This window comes from Staurois parvus, unplaced genomic scaffold, assembly GCF_062004578.1.
Source record: "Staurois parvus isolate SC_StPar_1 unplaced genomic scaffold, SC_StPar_1.0 ptg000243l, whole genome shotgun sequence".
Classification (NCBI taxonomy): domain Eukaryota; kingdom Metazoa; phylum Chordata; class Amphibia; order Anura; family Ranidae; genus Staurois; species Staurois parvus.
This window is the reverse complement of record NW_028318039.1, coordinates 5,961,304-5,983,694: the sequence shown is the minus strand read 5'-3', so window position 1 is coordinate 5,983,694 and position 22,391 is coordinate 5,961,304. Positions and strand designations below refer to the sequence as shown.

Sequence of the window (22,391 nt, the reverse complement as noted above, 5' to 3'; positions counted from 1 at the left end):
TCCAGCTGCTTTATTGAATGCCATACAGGAGATCGCTGCTTCTCACCTCCACCCCTCTCACACACCCCTAGTCCCGGCACTGCTTGCTGCCCCCACCTTATTTCCACTCGCGGTCGAGTGGATCGAGGGCTGCAGGGATGGTTGGCAACTCTCCGCTGGGGGGGGGTTCAGACCCCCCTGACCCTCCCCTTATTTACGCCTCTGGGCCAGATATGCTGTGAAGAACACAACCAAATTCTTATCTGCGTTTCCTACAACAAATCTGCATACAAATTTACCCCATCAAATGCGTAAAGGACATTTGTTTAAACTTTTCTGATTTTCTCTTTCCATCCTCTCCTCTTGTCTAACTGATCTCTGTTCTGTTCGAGCTCCTTTCGTTAGCAGTTTCATCAACACAAAAATGTTTCATACTCTTTATCCACAAATAGCCAGTAAACACCAAGGGGAACTATACACTTCTTACATGATGCTAAAGAATGCTCAGAATCTGAAATAAGGTTAATCCACAATTCCCCTCTGTATGTAAGGGGTGCTTTAAAGCAGATCTTTACACCTTAACAGCGTGATAGAAAATAATATTCTTCAGCAAGGAACATACATTCCACATTAATAATTATGCTACTAGAATTAGAGTATGCTGTAAATTGCTTTCAACATTGCTCCTGTTTCTTCTTGAGCCTGCCATTTTACTGGTGCCCATAGCAGACACTTTCTTATTGAAATCTCCCCACCCCCCTCCCCTTTTAATATCTAAATTAACCAGCTTTATTCCTGTGGCTTCCTTTGCCCCCTCAGCAGCATATTGCTATCCTGTCAGCAGATCGCCTTCTAGTGACTTACTCACTGCTCTGATTCTCGGCACAGTGTCTAGAATAGAAGACAACTGAGGCTGTGCAGAACAGGATGAGAGAATGAAGTACTTGATTTTAAAGAATATAGGTACTTGTTTTTAATGTTTTATGTAGCCATGCATGCAAAAGAGGCCAGCAGGAAGCAAACGGTCAGAACTTAATATTCTGATTACATTTCCACTTTAGGTTTGAATGTTCACTACTTCTGCCTATCTTCTAAATAATACAGCTATCTTCATAAAAGCTTACAAACATTCTTTACTAAGAGATCTTAATGCTTTTAAGTTGTGTATTCTGGCATGGTGAAAGACTACCATATCACCAACAAAAATGCTTCTCAAGAACGATAAAACAAATATAAAATCTAGTTTTTGAACTCTAAAATAAAGAACCAAAATACTGTATATGTAAACCTGGAACCCATGGTTCCTATACAGTTGCCCTCATGTCTGACTCGGTATTAACTCTTTGGCGCCGATGGTACAGTATGCCTCGGCACCAATGGAAAATGTGCCTTGACTCTGTAAGACTGCATATTTGTTTACCCAATGTAAACAAACACATGCCGAGAACATGAGCCCTGCACACTTTCAGCACATTTACCAGCTCCTCACAGAAAGGTCCCGATCGCTACTTGCGATTGGGAGCTCTCCGATCATGTGACTGCTTTGACAGCCAATCATGGCTGTCACATGACCCTAAACCCCACCCCGCCTCCTGGCGTCAAGAACCCATAAAGGGCTGGCAGGTGCTGGCGCCAAGGGGTTAAGCACCTTGCATTTTACTTTCCCTCTGATTGAGTAGATAATCATTCTCATCCTTTTTACAGCACATTTTTGGGCAGAGCAGAAAAAATTATTTGTGTGAATGGAGGAATCTACTAGCTTTTTTCATTCACCCTGCAGACTGAACACATACAAAAAATGAAAAAGCAAACCGATACCTCAATCCTGAAAAGGGAAGTGGATGAAGGAGTCACCCCTTCGCTGAGACATTGTATTCTGACAGTCTTTGTCAGAATAGATTGATCAGTGGCTGCAGCTACTGATCGACAAACATTGATTTCTGTCTAAGAGGGATGCTCACACATGAGCTGATATTCGGCAGGTCCCATTAGACCATTAGGTCCAGTAGATTCATCTATGGCTAGCTTAAAGCAGAGCCCCACAAATACTGTAGCTGCTGACTTTTAATATTGAGACACTTACCTTTCCAGGGATCCAGCAATGTCTTCCCTCAAGCCAATTCTTCAATCTGCTTCGGGTGCTGTCACTGGCATCTTAAGTAAGGGAAATCGGCAGTGAAGCCTTGTAACTTCACAGCCGGTTTCCCACTGCCCATGCGCGAAGCACGTTGCGCTTTTTGAATTGTCCCGCAGTCTTCTGGGACCTGTGAATTGTCCCAGAAGGCTGCGGGAGGTGGCAAACATCCGGCCCAGATAGCCACAGCGCATCAGACCAGAAGTAGGAGCAGGTACCTGCTCGCTCCGGGAACGAGGGGGATGATGCAAACAAGCAGAGCTTCCACCTTTTGATTGATGTTCTGCTTTAAGTGTATTGCTAGCTTTAGACTCACACACTTCCCTTAGCTCCCTTTGTCTATATTCCTATCCTATTTTTTAGTAGTCTGATGCAACAAAAAAAAAAAAAATCCTTGACCATTAGATAACAGACAAATTCAAATATATCTTTCATTCTCAAGAGCTGTCTGACATCTTTATGTAGTGTATGGTTGACAGCGTCTTACTGTATTTTAATTTTATTTTGAATTAAATTCTGGAACATTCTACTTCTTTCTTCTCCAATAAATCTATAAAACAAAGTATAGCGGCTCGAGCATTACATGTTTATTTATTTTGAATTATGGTGTGGTATTACTTGCCAGTGTGGTCATGTCTCTTATTTGTGTTTTGTGGCTTGTGAATAAACTAACATCAAATCAAAAATATAAATGATGCAATTTCAATTGTCTCTTTAGACAAAACTTCAATAGAGGAAACCCCCCCAACTTTCCAAAAAAGGCTCCATTTTCAAGTGAGAATACAAAGCTGGAGTTAAGGAGAGTTCCTTCTGAGCTGAACAACATTAGCAGACTAAATGAACATTTTAGTAAATTTGGAACACTTGTCAATTTGCAGGTATTGTTTGATTTTAGCTGCTGCTTCAATTTTTTTTTTTTATGAATAATTTTTTTCTGTTTTATATTAATTAGGCTAATGCTGTTTGAGAAAGTGGATTTAGATGTATTGGTAGCTGTGTGCTTGGTGTGCTTAAGTTCATATCGGTTCTCAATATTCACAGATATAGAAATGGACCTTAGGCTATATAGCCAAGAGAAAAATTGTTATCGAACACCCTGATGCTTCGGCGGTCAAATGTCTGTTTATTTTCCAGCTCTCCTCCAGCCCCCCTCACTATGCTGCTCTCTCCCCAGCCCCCCCTTACCTGAGCCCAATTGAAAAGTGTGAACGAGAGCAGCTGCTGTCCCAGCTTTCTGACTCGTCATTGGCTCAGACACAGCCTGGGAATCTTTGGCTTCCACTGTTGTCAATCACAGTGAGTGAACAGGGAGCAGGGCATCGTTCCGCTGTCTTTGTCTATGGATTCAGCCAGTGGGGCTCAGGGGCGAGCCCGCACAAGTACCCCCCATAGCAAGTGGCTTGCTGGGGAAGGAGCCAGGAGATCAAGCAAAATAAATTTATATTAATGCTATGCGTGAACTACTACTGTTAATTTTTTTCCAATTTGAAAATGTGAGCTTTATAATTTACAGGTTGCATATGAGGGAGATCCAGAAGCTGCTCTTATTCAGTTTGCAACACATGCAGAAGCAAAGGCTGCCATCTCAAGCACAGAAGCGGTTTTGAATAATCGATTTATTAAGATGTATTGGCACAGAGAAGGGCCTTCTCAGCAAACTCAAGCTCCACCACCTGCAAAGGTATTTGCATAATATAGAAAATATAAAATCTGTTACCCATTGTAAAATATTTCCAGTAGCAGTAAGCACTGCAGACCATGATGATGTTGTCCCTGCTCCAGAATCCCTGTTTCTTTGTTTTAATTCTTATGTTTTTCTTGGCTTGGTCAGCTGATATAGTATAAACTGCCTGCTTATCCACGTCTGCCAGGACGTTACTGCAGAACTCTTTTTAGATGGATTGAAATTTGACCAATCGACTAATGTACAACCGCCGCGTCGGACTTTTCCCTCTTGATCAGTGCCACCGGCAGTGGCTGGCAGCTGTTCAGTGTATTCTTACGGCTGGGAAGTTTCCCCACTGTCAGAATACAATAATTCAGGGGAAATTGGGTTATGTTTATTTTTTGTTTAACCTTCTGGTTGACCGAATGAAAAAAAAAATCACTAATGTATGGGTTGCCTTACTGGCCTAATCATTATAATCCATAAGCAAATTTCCTTACTCTTTAACATTACTTTCACAAAGTGGCTGTTTAACTTTTGCAGGCAGTTATTGAATTTAGCAGCATTATTGAGGATTCTCTGTTGAAATAAGGCAGTACAAATTGCAGTTACTTATGGCAGCCAGTGATATTTCAGTTTCCTGTAGTCAGATTAGGTTAAGAATGTATTTGATAGCAGTGGGTTTACTACCTCTATTCATTGCACTTTAAACTTTCTTAGTAAGTAAGCCCTGATATTCCATACAGAGCTGTAGTTGGTATAGTGTAAATAGAACTTACAGTGGTTAGTTCTATTTTTTTTTTTTTTAGTTATTGTAAGGTTGGTCATCTGAATGGTCAGCCTCCCAATGTTCCACCTAAGCAGTCTGTGAAAGTGCCCCTAGGACCTGTCTGTTCAATGATACTCAATGATGAGTCAACAGAGGGCCAAAGTGCTAACGTTGAGGCAGTACAGTATATCAAGGTCATTAGCAGGGTACTTCTAGATGTTAAAATGTATCACTAAGGGATGCATTGGCAGAGGGCAAATTACATTTCAATATTTGGAAGTATAATCACGCTTACAAGATGCCCTTTCTGGATCCTTGATTGGCATACGTTTATTTTACTTTCCAAATACTTGGAATTTGTGTCGTACTTTTGCAGATTTGGTAATGCTACATATTTTATTTGGTCTTTTATTGCAGATTGTAACCAAAATACCAGTAAAGGAGAGGCTGGGTTTTATTGTGAAGCACACAACTGCAACTACTGAAAAGGTCAGTAAATTGCCTTAGGATTAAACCTGTTTGGGTTAAAGGCTAAGTTTAGTCAAAGATAAGAAAAAAAAACACCTCACAAGGGACATTGCTTACAAATTAATCTGATGTGTCCCTTGTGTTGTTGGCTCCTTCTTCCCCAGAAAGATTACCACAGCAGGATTAATAGAGTTAAGGGATCAGTGACAGGCAATCATTAAGGGTGCCTGACTATTGTTGTCCTTTCCACCGAGCTTCTCCATTCATAGAATTCGGACCACAGGTTTTATGAATGAAACCCAATCTATGAATGGAGGATGCACAGATGATTGAAAGGTCTGCTCCCTCCTTTAGTAGACCATGTTTAAATGCTAAATTTTTACCTACAATTAAAGCACTTGAATAAATGGATTGGTATCCCAGGCTGTGATTTCTGGAGGAAAACCAACACACATATGCGTTAATTTAGAAACATTTTGCATTGTCTGGTGTGGATACAGTTGACTTTTACTTAGTTTTGAAAAATGTACGTGAAATAGGCTTTGTTATGTGACTCTAAACCTTTCCTTATGTATTTTTTTAACTACCACCTAGTCACCTGGCTTTAGTTTTAGATCCTTCCAATCTGTTGGGGTTTGGAATTGGGGAAAGAGGCCTTTAACTGCTGAGAAAATATATGTAAGTGCATGGCATACTGCCAATCAAAATCTTATAGGGAGAAAAATCCAGCCTTTCTAACCAAATATAAAATATTAGGAAACATTCAGGCCATAGTCTTAGCTACGCAATTTTTCAAAATGCCATTGAAGTAGTTGCAATCCCTCACACGTACCTTGTGAAGTGACTGGCCTCAGGTTTTTTTTTTTTTTTAAATTGTGACAGCGGGGGAGAGGCTCCCCCGCTAGCTGTCACAAGGTGGGGGTGTGGGGGCTGGTTCTACAGTAACATGTTACATGTAACAGCCTGAATATGGGTGTAACATGCTTCGAAAGGTGAACTTATCTTTTAAGTGCAGAGGGTGAAGAGTTTTTCTCCACACCTCTTATTCACACGTGACTGGCTAGGTTACGTGAGTATGTGTAGTGCGCCGGTGACGTCATCAGTGGGGTGGAGCACTCTGGCAGTGGCCATTTTGGATCCTCGTGAGAGCAGCCGTCTAGGCTCTTGGGGGACAACTGGTTGTAGCAAGTCAGAAAATTCAATAGAACTACAGGTTACACCAGTAGCAGTGGTTTGTATGATTAAAGGTCACATCAGACTAGTTGCCGATGGGACTGGAGGTTGCAGCAGACCAGTTTCTGGTGGTACTGGAGGTTGCATCAGACCAGTTGCTGGGGGGACTGGAGGTTGCAGCAGACCAGTTGCTGGGGGGACTGGAGGTTGCAGCAAACCACTTGCTGGGGGGACTGAAGGTGGTTGCACTGGCAGATTTTAGTTAAAACTTTCTAGGGTAACCAGCACACTGGTGCTTAATAGCACAGTGCCCTCCTGGCTGACTTGGACTGCTGTTTCTAGCAAGGGTACCTATATAAAGCAAGCTATTTCTCCAGAGAGGAGAGGCAGAGGGTTCTAAAAAAACCTTTTTTAGTTAAGGTGCAATTTAGCCCTTGTGCAATGAATCTCCTGGGGGTCAGTATGTTCCGTATAGCTCTGACTCCCTCCACCTATCTGCTATCTCCACTACTTCTGGGGCACCATTCCTCCAGTTTCTTTGTGACGAGGGAATCATTCACATCTGCTGTCTATGGGGTACAGAATGTTTTCTGAAATACTGGCTGGCTTGGACCTTAGTTACAATCTGAAGCGTTTTTCCTCTCCTGCTCTGAGGGCTCGGGTGGACTTGCTCAAGACTTTTGCATGATGATTTTGGAAAAGATGGCAAGTTTGCTGAAGGCAGTGCCCTTCACCCAGTTTTATTCCACGCCTCCCCAACGGCATGTTTTAGCGACATGCAATAGGAGGATGCTATGATTGGATTCCCCAGCACAAGACTATATTTGGATGCATGCTGGAGATGGGAAAAACATTCCTCCCTCTGTCCTGGAGGATTCTGATGATGGATGCCAGACTGGTGGGCTGGGGTGGAGTTTTGATGGATCTTTCAGTCCAGAGAACTTAATCATTGCAGAAGAGGTTGTTGCACATAAGTAAGGGCCTTACTTATAATTGCCAAGTGAAGAAAGCTACGACAATGGTGTTCATAAATCCATCAAAGAGACACCAGCATTTGGGCTGCTCAGGAGGAAGCGGATCTCATCTAGTCTTGGGTGGAACGTTCATGTTACTGCCCTGTCCAGTGTTTACATTCCAGGTGTGGAAAATTGGCAGATGTGCTTTCTCAGCCAGGTATGGCCTCTTCACCCAGAGGTGTTTTAAGAACTTTTGTTAATGATGGGGCACCCCAGACGTGGATCTTCTGGCATTTCCAGGACCACTTCTCCATCGTTTTATGCCTTCTTGCCATTACAGCTTCTCCCTCATCTGCTTCCCATGATTTGAGTGGAAGAAATTCCATTGATTCTGATTGCCCCAGCCTGTCCCAGGTGAATTTGGTACTTCCATATTGTGAACATATTGGCGATCGACCCAACCTTCTTTTGCAAGGTCCAGTTTTCTTTCCTGCTTTACATCCACTGGCTTTAATGGCATGCCTCTTGAACCCAGGGTCTTCAGACAGGAGACTCTGATTTGGTCATTCCTATCATATTGAAGCTGACTTCAAGGAAGATTTACCACAGAACTTGGAAAGTCTTATTTATTTTTTTTTTTTTATTAATTCCTTATTTAGACCAAAAGGAGACAGGGTAAGCATTCAGTCACAGGAGTCGTATAACAATCTTCCAAGAATTACACCTCTCCAGGACAGTCCTCGCCTACCAATCCTGAATACTCTGTGTGCTGATATGGCTTGCAACTGCATAGTATGAAAAATAGAATTGTATAGATGATCTTACACTAATGTCCATAAAAACCCAACACTTTCTATTATTGCAGTTCAAAACAGAGACAACATCACAGCATAAACACAGGAACAAGACTATATAACAATATACTGCCATATATAAACTTGCACATATCTTAGTCTGGAGGCAATTGCATACAGATCAATACACAGGAGACCTGTGCGATACTAATAAATTTCCAAAGGATATACAAAAAGATGATGGGATGTCTTCCCATCCTAGCCATTAATTTAAAGTGGTTCTACAGGCTTGTTTTTATTCTTTCTTTCTCTTCCCCTTTGCTGAGTGCCCCCAGAGCAAGCTGCTCTCCTCCCACCCCTCTCCCATGGTTTTTCTTAATCTCTTCCTCTTTCCTAGCCTTTCCAGACAAAAAAGGCTGGGAGAGAGGATGGGATGATGGAGAGAGACTATGGAAAGGGGTGGGAGGGGAGGAGGAAAGAGACGAGATGCTGCTCTCTAACAAGTGAGGCTTTATGCTCCAAACCCACGTCTAAAGAGTCTGGGAGTCAGAAGCTAGTGAGTCTATAAATAGGATCAAGGGCAACCAGATATGAAAATTTGGTTTTTTTGGAATGGTCCTTCAGGCTTGCCATGAGTTGCTCAATCAATTCGATATCTGAGATTCTAGCATTCCACTGTTCATTGCTAGGTGGATCCATTTTTTCTACATAGCCAGAATAAGTTTTTTCTTTCACAGCATTCCGGAGATGTTTTAGAAGAGACTTTGTAGTGTTTGAATGGAAGTGGCGTATCATGTAGTAAGTAAATGACATATCCACAAGAGATACCCCAATCAGATTTTTAACCTTGGACCAGAAATTGTACTGCAATGGGCAATCCCAAAAAATATGTATTGTTGATATTTTTAGTTATTTATTTTTTACATCTACAGCAAAGAGAAAAAAATCAGGAGGCTGAGTTTTTATACCCATTTTCTTGGTACATGTTCACTAAAGATGCCTTGTGTACAAAAAGGAGTATATACTCTTTGTGAGCCTGGGAGAATGTGGTGTTTAATTCTTGTTTCCAATGCTTTAAGAAGCTAGGATCTTTGCTGAGATCACCTAAATCAGTGTTGTGTGTCTGATAGACAATGCATTCAAGCAGAATGTTTCAGAAGGGGCAAGTGCTCAAAAGCTTGAGAAGTGATCTAAGGAAAGAACCTAACTGCGTGCATTTATGAAGTTCAATTCAGACTCGTGAGAAGAGCTAATGTGCGATTCAGTCATGATTTTGTTTTGGAAAGTGAAATGGTATAATCTAAACCGTCCTTTTATTTTTATTTATTACAGGTACTTAATATAGTGCCATCAATTTATGCAGCGCTTTACATATATATTGTACATTCACATCAGTCCCTAACCCTCAAGGAGCGTACAATCTAAGGTCCCTAACTCACATTCATACATACCCACACAGGTACAGGGAGAACATGTGAACTCCAGGCAGGTGGTGCTGTGGTTGGGATTCGAACCGATGACCCTAGTACTGCCAGGCGGAAAGTGCTTTTGCAGTGAAATTGCAGAATTGAGAGTCTGTGGCGCTGTGCGCAAAAAGTAGTGATCCGAATATAGGCAACTGTGGGCTAGGATGTAGGAATATAGACTTAATTTTCAAAATCAACTTTGTGGTGTCAAAGGTTGGACCTATGAGAGCATATCTGCTGGGCAACTGGAGGTAAGCCATCAAGAGGGAATGGAAGGTAGGACTATTCTAAATCTATTGAAGGATGTCTGTCCTTTTGGCTGCACAGGTCAAGCACTCTAGGCAGATGGGCTGCAGCATGGTATTTTACATGATCTGAGAGCCCGATACCTCCTCTGTATTTTGGAAGCATTAATGTGGATCTTTTCAGTCCGGCTTTCTTTTCCCCAAAGGTGAGAAAGTATGTGGTATCTTAGTCCATTTAAACAACCTGAAGGAAGGAAGGGTTTTCAGTAGGTACAGCAGTCGAGGGAGACTATTCATTTTCAGAACACTTTTGCTTCCAAACCAATGAATATCTTTGTTCCACTTGTCAAAGACCGATTTAATGATTTTTTTGCCAGGGGGTAGGCCCCACTAAATACATACCTGAGCCCGATCTTCATCCAGAGATTTGCACAAGAGCGGAGACTCTCTCGGCTCCCTTGCTTCCCCATTAGCTCCCTCTGCCGTCCGGCAGAGTCCAAGACGAGAGCGGGGGGTAGGGCTCGCAAGCCAGCACTCACCAGTGCCCCCATACCAAGCAACATGCTATGGGAGCACTTGATGGAGGGAGGAGCCAGGAGCTCCGACTGTGGACCAGAGAAGAGGAGGGGCTGCGCTGTGCAAAATAATTGCACAGAGCAGGTAAGTATAACATGTTTGTTATTTTAATTAAAAGAAAAAAAAAAACGGCTTTACAATCACTTTAAGATGGGATAAGATTAGAAAATCTTACTTTTGCTCTGTGTGAGGCTAGTGGATTTTCAGGTATGTTGCAGGTCACAAGCCTGGCTGTATACCAATGTGGAGTTGATCTGGGACTGGCCTTGAGTTCAATTAAAGCTCATAGTTTGGACTTGGTGGTCCTTTTTCAGAGACTACGGTAAATGCTTCAAGTTCTTTGGTGCATGCTTTTTGTATAAGGCATCATGCATTATGTTCTACCAGTCAGGAGTCCGTGAGAACTCAGCTTGTTACTTTTGTTTTACAGAAATCCCTGTTTGAACCAATTTGGGGGATATTCCTTTCAGTCTTCGAAGGTTAATTTTGCACCTAAGGTGGTTTCTTCTTTCTATCTTGGCATTATGTTGTTGTCTTTCTGTCCAAAGCTGCAGATGCTGGGGAACAAGTCTCTTCGCACTGTGGTTATGGTATTATCAGGTGGACTATTGCAGTTCGACAACTGGATTCCCTCCTTGTGCTTCTTAAATGCCAAAAGAAGGGTCATGATGTTACCAAGTATACCATTAATCGATGGATCCCTCAGCTTATTTCTTGCGGTCTAAAGGCCAAGGTTACATTTTTTGATGATGGTTCATTCTACCAGGAGTGTGGGTGCTTTTTGGGCTATTTGACATCAGGCTTTAGTAGTTCAAATTTGTAAAGCTACCATCTCATTTTCGGTTCATACTTTTACAAAGTTTTACCAAGTGGATGTTAGAGCTGCTGAGGATGCTACCTTTAGTTGGTGTGTTTTGCAGGCTGCTGCCTGTGTTGGTTTAGTTATTTGGGGTCAGTTGGCTTGTAGTGTTACCCTCCCCTCATATCCATTGCTTTGGTACTTTCTTATCTTCATGGATTTTAAGATGTTCTGTATCCTGCGATGTATCGTAGAGAAGTAGGATTTGTGTTTTTTACCTGTAAAATCCTATTGAAGTACAAGACAAAACACCAAGATACTGCCACTATCTTTGTGGCTCATGGCGTGCTGAGAAACCTGAAGCGCTGCCTAGGAGTTTTCCTGTCTTTTGCCAGTGTCCAATCACCTGAAGGTGGCAGTATAACCCTGTCATGGATATAAAGATACTTCTGTATCCCATGATGTACTTCAATAAAAGGATTTTACAAGTAAAAGCAAAAATGGCATTTTAGCTTCTTTCCTGTCTCAGCTCTGCTGATTTTGTAGATTTCTTTAATCAACAGCTGCTGGTTGACTTAGACCAGGCCTCTCTAGGCTGAGAGGCTCACCAATGCAGCCACTGAGAAGTTTTATCACAGCTGACATGCTTATAAATCTCCATTGTCACAGCTCTGCCAAATCAATGTTTGTGCAGGTTAGGACTGGAAGCACCCAATAGGTGCTGCATCTTGCTTCATAGTGCCTCCTATCTATGCCCTATGTTCAGTTCCTCACTTCTGCGTGCTTTCCAAGTCCAGAACCATGACAATGGTGCTCTGTCTTTTAAGACACTTTTCCTATGCAAATGTACATTGCAGGCTGGGTGCCATATTGGTCTCTAGGGAGCATATTGCATAGTAACTGCTTTGGTGGAAACTGAGTTTTTGCCTTTAATCCCTTCTTTTCAGCAGCAGCATGAAAAGGGTTAATCCTTTGGGAATGGGTACCGAAATCTTCAGTTGGGGTAGAGTTTGTGCACTCTAAGCCAGTGTTTTTCAACCTTTTTTGTGCAAAGGCACACTTTTTTCATGAAAAAAATCACGAGGCACACCACCATTAGAAAATGTTAAAAAAATTTACCTCTGTGCCTATATTGACTATATATAAAGTAATTCTCTTGAATAGGAATCAAACACAAAGAAATTATTTTATAATTACTTTATTATGAAATAATAAAGTATTTTATAATTGGACCCGGGGGCCGGACCAAGAGTAGATGAATGATGTGTATGTGTCATCCATAGTAAGTATAGTAATATTCCCCCATAGTAAGCATAGTAATTAATCCCCCATATAGTAATTCATCCTCCATATAGTAATTCATCCCCCATAGTAATTCATCCCTCATATAGTATTTCATCCCCCCATATAGTATTTCATCCCCCCATATAGTATTTCATCCCCCCATATAGTATTTCATCCCTCATATAGTAATTCATCCCTCATATAGTATTTCATCCCTCATATAGTATTTCATCCCTCATATAGTATTTCATCCCCCATATAGTATTTCATCCCCCCATATAGTATTTCATCCCCTCATATAGTATTTCATCCCTCATATAGTATTTCATCCCCCCATATAGTATTTCATCCCTCATACAGTAATTCATCCCTCATATAGTAATTCATCCCCCATATAGTATTTCATCCCTCATATAGTATTTCATCCCCCCATATAGTATTTCATCCCTCATATAGTAATTCATCCCCCCATATAGTATTTCATCCCCCCATATAGTATTTCATCCCCCCATATAGTATTTCATCCCTCATATAGTAATTCATCCCTGATATAGTAATTCATCCCCCATATAGTATTTCATCCCCCCATATAGTATTTCATCCCTCATAAAGTAATTCATCCCTCATATAGTATTTCATCCCCCACAGTACTATTCCCCCCCCCCCCTTCTAGTAAGCCAAGTCCCCCGTGTCAATTCACTTACCTTTTGCGTTCCTCTCGCTGTCTTCCCGCGCCGTTCGGGTCTTCAGGGCGGACTGTGAGAGGAGCCTAGCTCCCCTCCCCTCACGTTCGGCACGCTGCCCCGCCTACACACATCCTGACAGCCACATCCGCAAGCCGGATTAAAAGGTCCGCGCGGACTTTTGGGGCTGCCAACCGAGAGGAGGCAGGGGAGCGGCCGACCGAGAGGAGGGAGGGGAGCAGGCGCCCGGCACACAGAAGAGCCGCATTAGACTGGGTAAAGAGCCGCATGTGGCTCGCGAGCCGCGGCTTGCCGACCACTGAATCATTAGATTCTAATGATTGGTCTATTTGTGAGCCGAAGCCACATGTTACAGATGAAATTGGAATTTTTCCCACGGCACACCAGACAATATCTCACGGCACACTAGTGTGCCGCGGCACAGTGGTTGAAAAACGCTGCTCTAAGCAGCGCATTCTTACTGGTCTCGCCTCCTGCATCTGAGTGATGCTTGGAACACAGGTCTGTGTTCCCAGTGATGCCTGGTAACGTAAAGCTGCAGTTGATCTCTATTCTCCTTGGGCTTGAACCCAGTATTCATCTCCCCAGATTTCATGAGTAACCCTTGTGGGGTGCTGTGTCACAGGTTGAACTTGTGTTACCTCTGTTCCATCATTGTTGGCTGTAGCATGTCTGACATAGGCATGGGTCATTGCCAGGCTGCTGTAACCAATCTTATAGGTTCCTCTGTGCATGCAGTGCACCTTTGATTGTGAGAGTCATATCTGCATACCTTGTTACCCTGCCTCCTTCTGAGCCCTGTATTTCTATTTCAGGGGTTTATATGTATAAATATAACCTGCGAGCCAAAACAACCTCAATTGTTTTGGCTCGCAGGTTATATTTATACATAATGTAATTAGATTTATTAATTTTATAAATTATTAGGATTTTAAATTAATTTAAGGGTAAAAAAATCACTTAGTCATAAATTTTGTATTTTATTGAGGATAATTAATTTACAATTGATTTCACACTAATAATTTTTGATTGGCTGGCACAAAATCACTTTAAAAGGTATCTATTAATTGTTTAATGGGATTTGGAATTTTAAAAAATAATTATGGTTTAAGGGTTATTATGAGGTATTAAGGAGCGCAACATATATTGGTGAAATATTTCAGGGGTTTGTTGCAGCATTCTCAACTGGTCATTAAGTGCACGGTCATACTGGTGCGAATTGAAATCGCATCTAATGAATGTGAATGTCAGTGTCTTAACACGTGCGATGTGCTGTTGCATCATGATTTCTAAAGTAGTTCTTGCATTACCTTTTCTGCAGTTTTGTTGTGATTTCACATACATAGAAAACAATGGAAATTGCACCGCAATTTCCAAAAAATCGATGGAAATCTTCACAAGTAGCAATAAAGTCTTCAGAAATCGCACCTGAAATCTCACTGAAATTGCGCACAAATCGCACGATTTTAAATTGAATCGGTGTAACCGATGACTTATACTAGTTGTAGGGGCTGTAAGTTCCATGCTGCTCCTCCACCTACTGGGCCTGTACCAGGCTTGCTAGCTTATGTTTTTAAACAAGTGAGGAGTCAGTTGCTGACCTTCTTACTCCAATTTCATACTGACCGTACCTGAAGACCTTTCCTCAGAGGATTTGCAAGGCTGCATTTATTACTCTAAAAGAAGGATCTTGTGCCTGATGCGGAAGTGCTTGATGCAATGAACAACATACTTACGTTTTGGGGGTCTACCTGTTGCTGCTATTGAAATCTGGTTGAGTGTGTTCGCTCATTACTTGCTATTTTACAACTTTATTTAACCACTTCAAGTGCGGACACTTTTTAGATAGGATAGAGAGAGATTAGAACACCTGTCTGCTTGTATTACTCTCTGTGCCCCCATTAAGGAGATTCACCCTAACTGTCCTGTTTAACCCCTTCAAGTCTGGACACTTTTACCCCTTTCCTGTCCAGGCCAATTTTCAGCTTTCAGCGGTGTCGCACTTTGAATGACAATTGCGCGGTCATGCAACACTATACCCATATTAATTTTTTTGCATTTTTTGAGTCCGATAAAACTTTATTTTGGTGGTATTTATTCACCACTGGGATTTTTATTTTTTTTGCTATGTAGAGGAAAGTCCAAAAATTTTGAAAAAAGTGTTTTTCTTCTAACATTTTTCAAATAATCTTTCTTCCCAAATCTTGGCCAAAATGTATTCAGCTATCTTTTTTAGTAAAAAAAAAATAACTCAAATTAGTTTATAACCAAAAATTATAATTTAAAAAAAAAAATTTACTTTTTTTTTGTATTTTTTCAACATACTGCCACCCTAGCAGTACAGTGTCACCATACTACTACATACATAAGTAGTACTACACTGTACTACTTGTGGGGAGTGCTGAAGATTTTTTTTTTTTTTTTTTTTTTTTTTTACACCGATTGCTTTTACACCCATAAAGGCTGTAAAAGCAATCATTTCTCCTCTCTGACTGCATTCTTGCTCCATTGAGAAATGTGAGAGCTGTGATTGGTCACAGCTTGTCACATGGTAGAAGGCTGTTGAGAATAGCCTTGTACCATGTGATCTCTGTGATCATTCACAGATTTCACTAGTAGTAAGCAATGATGTCAAAAGTGACATCTTGCTTACTACTATTCATGTGATCACTGATTGGCCAATCAGTGATCACATGACTGGGACCTCACACACAGGTCCTGTACAGCGATCGGTGCTCTGCTGTGTCCGGAGGACACAGCAGGTACTGGATCGTGGTACTGCGCACTCCCAGACAACGCACACAGGCTGAAAATGCTGGTGCCATTGATGAATGGCAACCTGCTCCTGTACTGCTCCCATCCGGCCGTTTATATACATGGGCCGGAAGGGAAGTGGTTAAAGGACTGCAAACACCCTTCAAAGCCTATTTCCTTTTATTTTATTCTCTGACGAAGGATTTTGTGATCGACATTCTATATATGAAGGTAAAAAACCTTCAGTGTGCAGCTTGCCCTCCTTATACTCATCTGAGCCCAATTCTGATCCAGTGATGTGTGAGAGCAGATCTCCCCGGTCTCTCCCTTCTCATTGGCTGCTGCCATTCACAGCCTGTGAGAAGAAAGCAAGGGATGGGGCCAAGCCGTGCTCTTGTCTCATAGAAACACAGAGATTGCTTGGGCGCGAGTACGCACGAATACCCCCAGAGCAAGCAGTTTGCTCTGGAGGCATTCAGCGGGAAAAGACCTGATAAGAGGAGGATCGGGGCTGCTCTGTGCAGAATCATTGCACAGAGCAGGTAAGTATGACATTTTTGTTAATTAAAAAAAAAAAACTGAACTGAACTTTTACAAACACTTTAATGCTACTTTGGGTCTTTGTACCCACCTCCTGTAGGCTTGGAAGGGTAAGCTCTGCTGCATAAGACTGTGCCAGCTTTCTTTTTTGCTGCAGTGTTGCTGTGTTCAGAATATGAATGTCTCTCCCCACCAATACTGCCAATAACATGGACTGTTTTTGCTTCAGCCCTGTTAAATATGCAAAGAAATGTATTGCGTAATGTCCCTCAGCTGTCCACATCACAGTTTAAGGGCAGAGGCTTTTTGTTTTCTTATTCAAAGTTGAAATCCCATTTTAGGTTTTGTTTTAATATGATTTGTACATTTTATTTTGTTTCCAGGTCCTATCCACATCTACTGGGCTTACAAAAACTGTTTACAACCCAGAAGCTTTAAAAGCCATTCAGAAATCTGTTGTCTATTCCGCGTCAGTTGACAAGAGTGAAGCACAGAAAAAGAAACAGGTGATTTAGTGGCACACTAAACATTAAAATGAATGTGAAACTGACATAAATTAGATTCATGTATTAGTTTATCTTCACTGACACTTTTGATAGTCATACTTGCAGCAGGTAGAAGTACTGAAAATGTATTTCGTCTTTTTTTTAAACTCACCTGTTTCTCTAAAATTTATAGCAATAACAGAGGGACAGGCTTTCTACATTTTCTGATGTTATATGAAAGAAGTCCCCTGCATCCCTTGAAAAGTGCATATTTATTTCTTATTCACGTAACACAGGGTTTAGAGATCTGAAGTTTGTCCAGAAGCAGTCACTGAGTTTGGAGATTTGTCCTGGAAATGTGCCTGCTTCTTAACAGTAATAGGTAAATCCCTGCTAAGTTGTGTGTTAGGCATATATGGTATCTTTGCTTTGTAAATTAACCACTTGCCTACCAGGTACTTATACCCCTTCCTGTTCAGGCCACTTTTCAGCTTTCTGTGCTGTTGCACTTTGAATGACAATTGCGCTGTCATGCAATATTGTACTTGTGAAATTTTTCTAATTTTTTTCACACGAATAGAACTTTCCTTTGGTAGTATTTACTCGCCACTGGATGTTTTATTTTTGGCACTATAAACAAAAATAGCAAAAAAATAACAAAAAAAATGTCTTTGTATTATAAAATTTTACAAACAGGTAATTTTTCTCCTTTACTGATGTGCGTTGATGAGGCCGCACTGATGGGCAGCACTGATTGGCACTGATGAGGTGGCACTGATAGGCGGCACTGATGATACTTCACTGATATGCAGCAATGATGGGCACTGCTGGATGGCACTGCTGGCCGCTGATCATCAGTGCTGATCTTTTCTCTGACAGCTGCCTGTCATCGGCAGTACTTTCCTCACGCTGTGACAGCATGAGGAAAGTGCAGCCGATAACCGGCATCTGTATTTACCCGGTGATTTGCTGTGTCATTGGATGCAGCTGATCACGTGGTAAAAGGACGCTGTGATTGGCCTTTGACCATATCACGTGATCAGCTGTGTCCGTAGGACACATCGATCACGGAGATCAACGGGTGCGCACCGCTGGGGGCATGGTAGGGCGCGTCATGACGCCCTCCCAGAACTGGACAACCGCACGGTTGTCAAGTGGTTAAAACTGAACTCCGGTAATTCAGCCACTTTCTAAAATGTTCTATATTATCAGGTGTTAAGTCCAGCATGGTGTTTTACAATTGTATTTTTAGTGAGTATTTTTCTATCCATTCAAACTCAGACCTAGAACTTTCATCACTGAAGTCGCTTTGTAATGCTGTTAATATGTTACAGGTTACACCCATATGCAGGGTGTAACTTGTTATAAATAGACTGGCCCTTGCTCCCCCACTTTGATAGCTTGTGGGGCGATCTTCTCCTTCCACTAGCTGTCAAAATGTAAAAATGATGCGGCCATGCATGGCTTTGCCCATCACTCCTTCATAGTCTTCTGTGAATAAGAAACTACAAGTCCCATCAACCTTAGCAGCTGTTGGCTTGTAGTTCTAAATTAACTATCACAGCGCAGTGCAGCGCCATGATGGTTCATTGATTCTTCCTGTCAGTATATCTGCTTTCCCGTATGGGCAAGCAAATACACTGACAGGTCTGCAGGAGACCTGCATGGCACCAGCAATCTGATCACTGGTGCAGTGGTGTACAGGCTCTTGCAACAAAAAATAATAAATGCATATTTTTCTACCTGCAAAAAAATGTGCATTTATTATTTTCTAGCAGAAGGTGAACTTTATCCTTGAAAGGAAATGCAGCCACATTTTTGCCTTTCCTCCATATCCATGCAGTGGAATGTTTAATTTAGTAATCTTCACACTTTACTATGTTAGCCATTTAAATATTTTCCAAAACATTTCACAGGAAGCACTGAAACTTCAGCAAAATGTAAGGAAGAAAAAACAAGAGATTCTGGAAAAGCACATAGAAACACAGAAGGTAAGTTTTGACTGCTCTGTGTAGCCTTTCACCTTTTATAGCAAAGCCCTGTATTCACTCCTGACATGTTTTATTTGATCACATTGTTGACTGAAAAACCTGTTCAGAGGTCTTATATAAAGTTATATTGATATTTGCATATGTTCCAGCTAGGGCAGCACCTTTAACCCCTTCATGTCAGGAGCCCTTTTGTCACCAAAGCTTTGTCTGCATTTTCAGCAGGTAGTTTTGGCTACTAATCATGTTTTTAACTGCTTTGTGCATTTACACAAAAATTACAGGTTTGAAGATAGATTTAGTCTTCGACAGCATGTTTTTAAGAAAATATTATTTTGGAAGCATTTATTTTTGTGCGTTTCTCCACACCCTGTGAAGCAATACATTCGATTAGCTTGTATGTCAGCCTCTGTAAGAGAAAGTTGAGGAAGGCAGCCATTTGGGCAAATCACTATATTCAGTACCTTGCTTTGTCTCTGGCCTATTGGAAAGATCTGCCACTGGGATCCAATTTGGCTATGTCTCTGGGACTGTGACTGTTATTAACACCCTGGTCCCCGAGACTGGATAACAGCCGCTTTGCATGAATCCTGGCACGAAGACAGTAGGAAGATATGAGAGTTTTGTTGGAGCAATGCAGATTAAGCCATAGATCATATGCATCGGTCGTTAGATTTTTAAAATATTCTTTATTATAAAGTCTGTTAATCTAGCTTAGATATATGTATTTGTGCCATAATCATGTATAATTAGTTATATGTTTAATAAAAGCTGATGTCAGTAGAGCAACATGAGAACTGCCACTGCTTGTCTTATTTTTGAAGCTGCAGAGTCTGGGGCTATCCTCCTTACTTTGGCTCTACTGGTTGGTCATTTAGTACCCTTGAACAAGCTTTCTTGTTAAAGGACATAATGAAGAAAGACAAGTAAGACAGCCATTGGGTATGCACCTTTTAAAAACAAGTCCACAGTGGCAACTCCCATATTTCTATCCCGATGGGTTCGATTTAACTTGTAGTTCATGTTTAGATCTTAGTGGTGATAACATTTGTATAACTTGCAGATGCTTATATCTAAACTTGAGAAAAATAAGACCATAAAGGCTGAGGACAAAGCAGAAATCTTGAAAACGCTGGAAACCTTGTCTAATAGCATTACTAAATTAAGAGATGAGCTAAAGGCTGTATCATCTACTGGAGCGACTCTTAAGAGTAACAAAAGTAAAGTTCAGGTATGCTCTTTTAGTTTTTACATACGTGAATGATTCTGTGCACATTTGTAATGAGGATGCTTTACTGATAAAAATGCTAGCATTTCAAACTGCAATTTTCTTTTAAAACATGCTATCATTTTGGTCCAGGACAAGAGTTGTCAGTATCTGTGATAGCTGTTCAGCTACAGTTTCTCAGATACCAACTGGATGCTACTCTTGAGAGTCTACGTGTGGGCTTCCAAACGGGAAAAGAGGACAGCAGGGATGTGAATGGACATGTTAGGATGCAATCATGACCTATTATGTTAAAGGACAGTTCAACTATTTCCTTTGTTTTGTGTGACTTGAGTGTAACCCCTATAATGGCATTCTTGCTAGTTAGTTGAATCTGTGTACATTACCCCTGCTTTTTAGAACTTTGTTGATAGACCGTGAAGACCAGCAGTTTAGTACTGCTGATGAACTTATGTTTTGGGAGGTGGCATATGTATTAAAAATAAAAATCCTGAGAAATCTATTTCCCAAACCATATAAAGGAAAGCTTTAAGATGATAGGCAGCATACAGACACACCACCACCACCCCAGTGATACAGTCAGCAACAATCTTCCATAGGAATGTATGGGGTGGGAGAGTGGACAACACTCATCCTTATGAGGGACTGTCATGGCTTTGCCTGATCAAAAAAGGTTGCCATTCAGATGCAGTGCAAAGCTTGAATAACTGTTTAGCTGAAAGCATACTGCAGGTATTTGTGTGTAGTCCTGTTAGCAGCTTATGTGGAAATCCTTACATCCTAAATGCAACAACAACCATCAGGCATGAATCAGAACATATAAAAAAATGAATGCCATTACCCCAGGTCTGCAGCATGTTAACGATCAACAATGCCAATCAAAAGGCACACAAGGGACTGCAGGGACTTTCCACCACCTGCCAATGAAAACCACCAACCAGGGGAAAGCTCATATACACAAAACTGCCAAACAAAAGAAGTGTAGAGCTTGACCAAATATACCCAAATAGTGAATAAAGCTTGTTAAAGCAAAGAAAATAAACAGTCTGACTATATATGTTAATAATACACATTTCTGGGAGAGGAATTTCTAAGCTGTCAATGCCTAGACCCCTGGGAGAGTTCTTTACACCCAGAGATCATTCATAATCTCTTTGAAAGGTGGAAAACACCAGATGTTGAACCTAGAGGCCAAAATGTCCAGAACAAGCAGACCAATTTTGTGGCCAAGACAAGGATTTCTCTAGCCTGCACAGTAGATATTCTGTTGATTACTTGGACTTTTTTTTTTGGGTTGTACCTATGAAGAGCCTTCCTTGATTGCTGTGCTAGATAAAGGAGATAAGGGTTTGGGTTTGATTAACTGCCTCAGGGCCAAGACCTCTTGCCATTACTGAGGCCAAAATGAATTCCCAACTTTACCAAAATATCCTACAGGATAATGTCAGGGTGGCTGTCCACCTGCTGAAGCTTAGTAGAAGTTGGGTGATGCAACAGTTACCCTAAGCATCGAAGTAAATCCACTACAGAATGTCTTCAGAAAAGAAAATGTACCCTTTGGAGTGGGCCCAGTTAGATCCCAGACCATAATTCCTTGAAGATGCTGTGGAATGACCTCTAGAGAGTTGTTGACACCTGGCATTTCTACAAATGTGTCTGAGCTGAAGCAATTTTGTAAAGAGGTATGGTTATAAAATCTTTCTGAATGTTGTGCAGGTCTGATCCAGAACTACTGAAAGTGCTTGTTTGCAGTCATTGCAGCCGGTTCAACTAGTTAACAACTCCGGGGGTTCACTTACTTTTTCCTCCAGCACTTTGCTTAATGGGTGTGTTCAATAAAGACATGAGAAATTAGAATTGTTTATTAGGTTAAGCACAGTGTGTTTGTCTACTGCTGTGACTTAGATGACGATCCGATCACATTTTATAGCAAGTTACTGCAGAAAATTAGTTCATTCCAAGGGGTTCACATACTTTTTCTTGCCACTATACACTTTTTTTTTGGTTCAACCAGGGGTTTAAACTAAAAAAAACCTGACAGATCTCCATATCAACATAGCCGATGTTGATGCTGAGATTTCCCCCACCCACATGTGTCAGTCGTGTGTACCAAGCTTAAATTACACATCACATTTTAAGCATCATCTGCAACCAAAGTTTAATTTTCCACTCTAAAATTGTTTATCACATCTAAAGGCATTTAGACACTGCAATTTTCCTCATCGTTTGTTGTTTTTTTTTTCTCAGCAAAAGTAGTTACTCTAACCATTTACTATAGGCAATGCAGCACAGCCAGGCTCAGCGACGTACTGGTAAATCTCCTGGCGCATGCGCACTAGCGTGCTCCTGGGGCACGTTCCAGTGGTGGTTGGTACCAATCATG

At 41.3% G+C, this 22,391-nt stretch overlaps 1 protein-coding gene across 1 annotated transcript in view; it reads left to right on the top strand.

Moving 5' to 3' along the window:
• Positions 1 to 22,391, top strand: part of RBM26 (RNA binding motif protein 26) — a 106,693-nt gene that overhangs the window by 46,778 nt on the left and 37,524 nt on the right. Inside the window, exons 12-17 of the mRNA XM_089680461.1 lie at positions 2,832 to 2,991; positions 3,627 to 3,794; positions 4,966 to 5,037; positions 16,691 to 16,813; positions 18,709 to 18,783; positions 19,844 to 20,011. Coding sequence (XP_089536587.1) covers positions 2,832 to 2,991; positions 3,627 to 3,794; positions 4,966 to 5,037; positions 16,691 to 16,813; positions 18,709 to 18,783; positions 19,844 to 20,011 — 766 coding nt within the window. The remainder of the gene's footprint in view (positions 1 to 2,831; positions 2,992 to 3,626; positions 3,795 to 4,965; positions 5,038 to 16,690; positions 16,814 to 18,708; positions 18,784 to 19,843; positions 20,012 to 22,391) is intronic.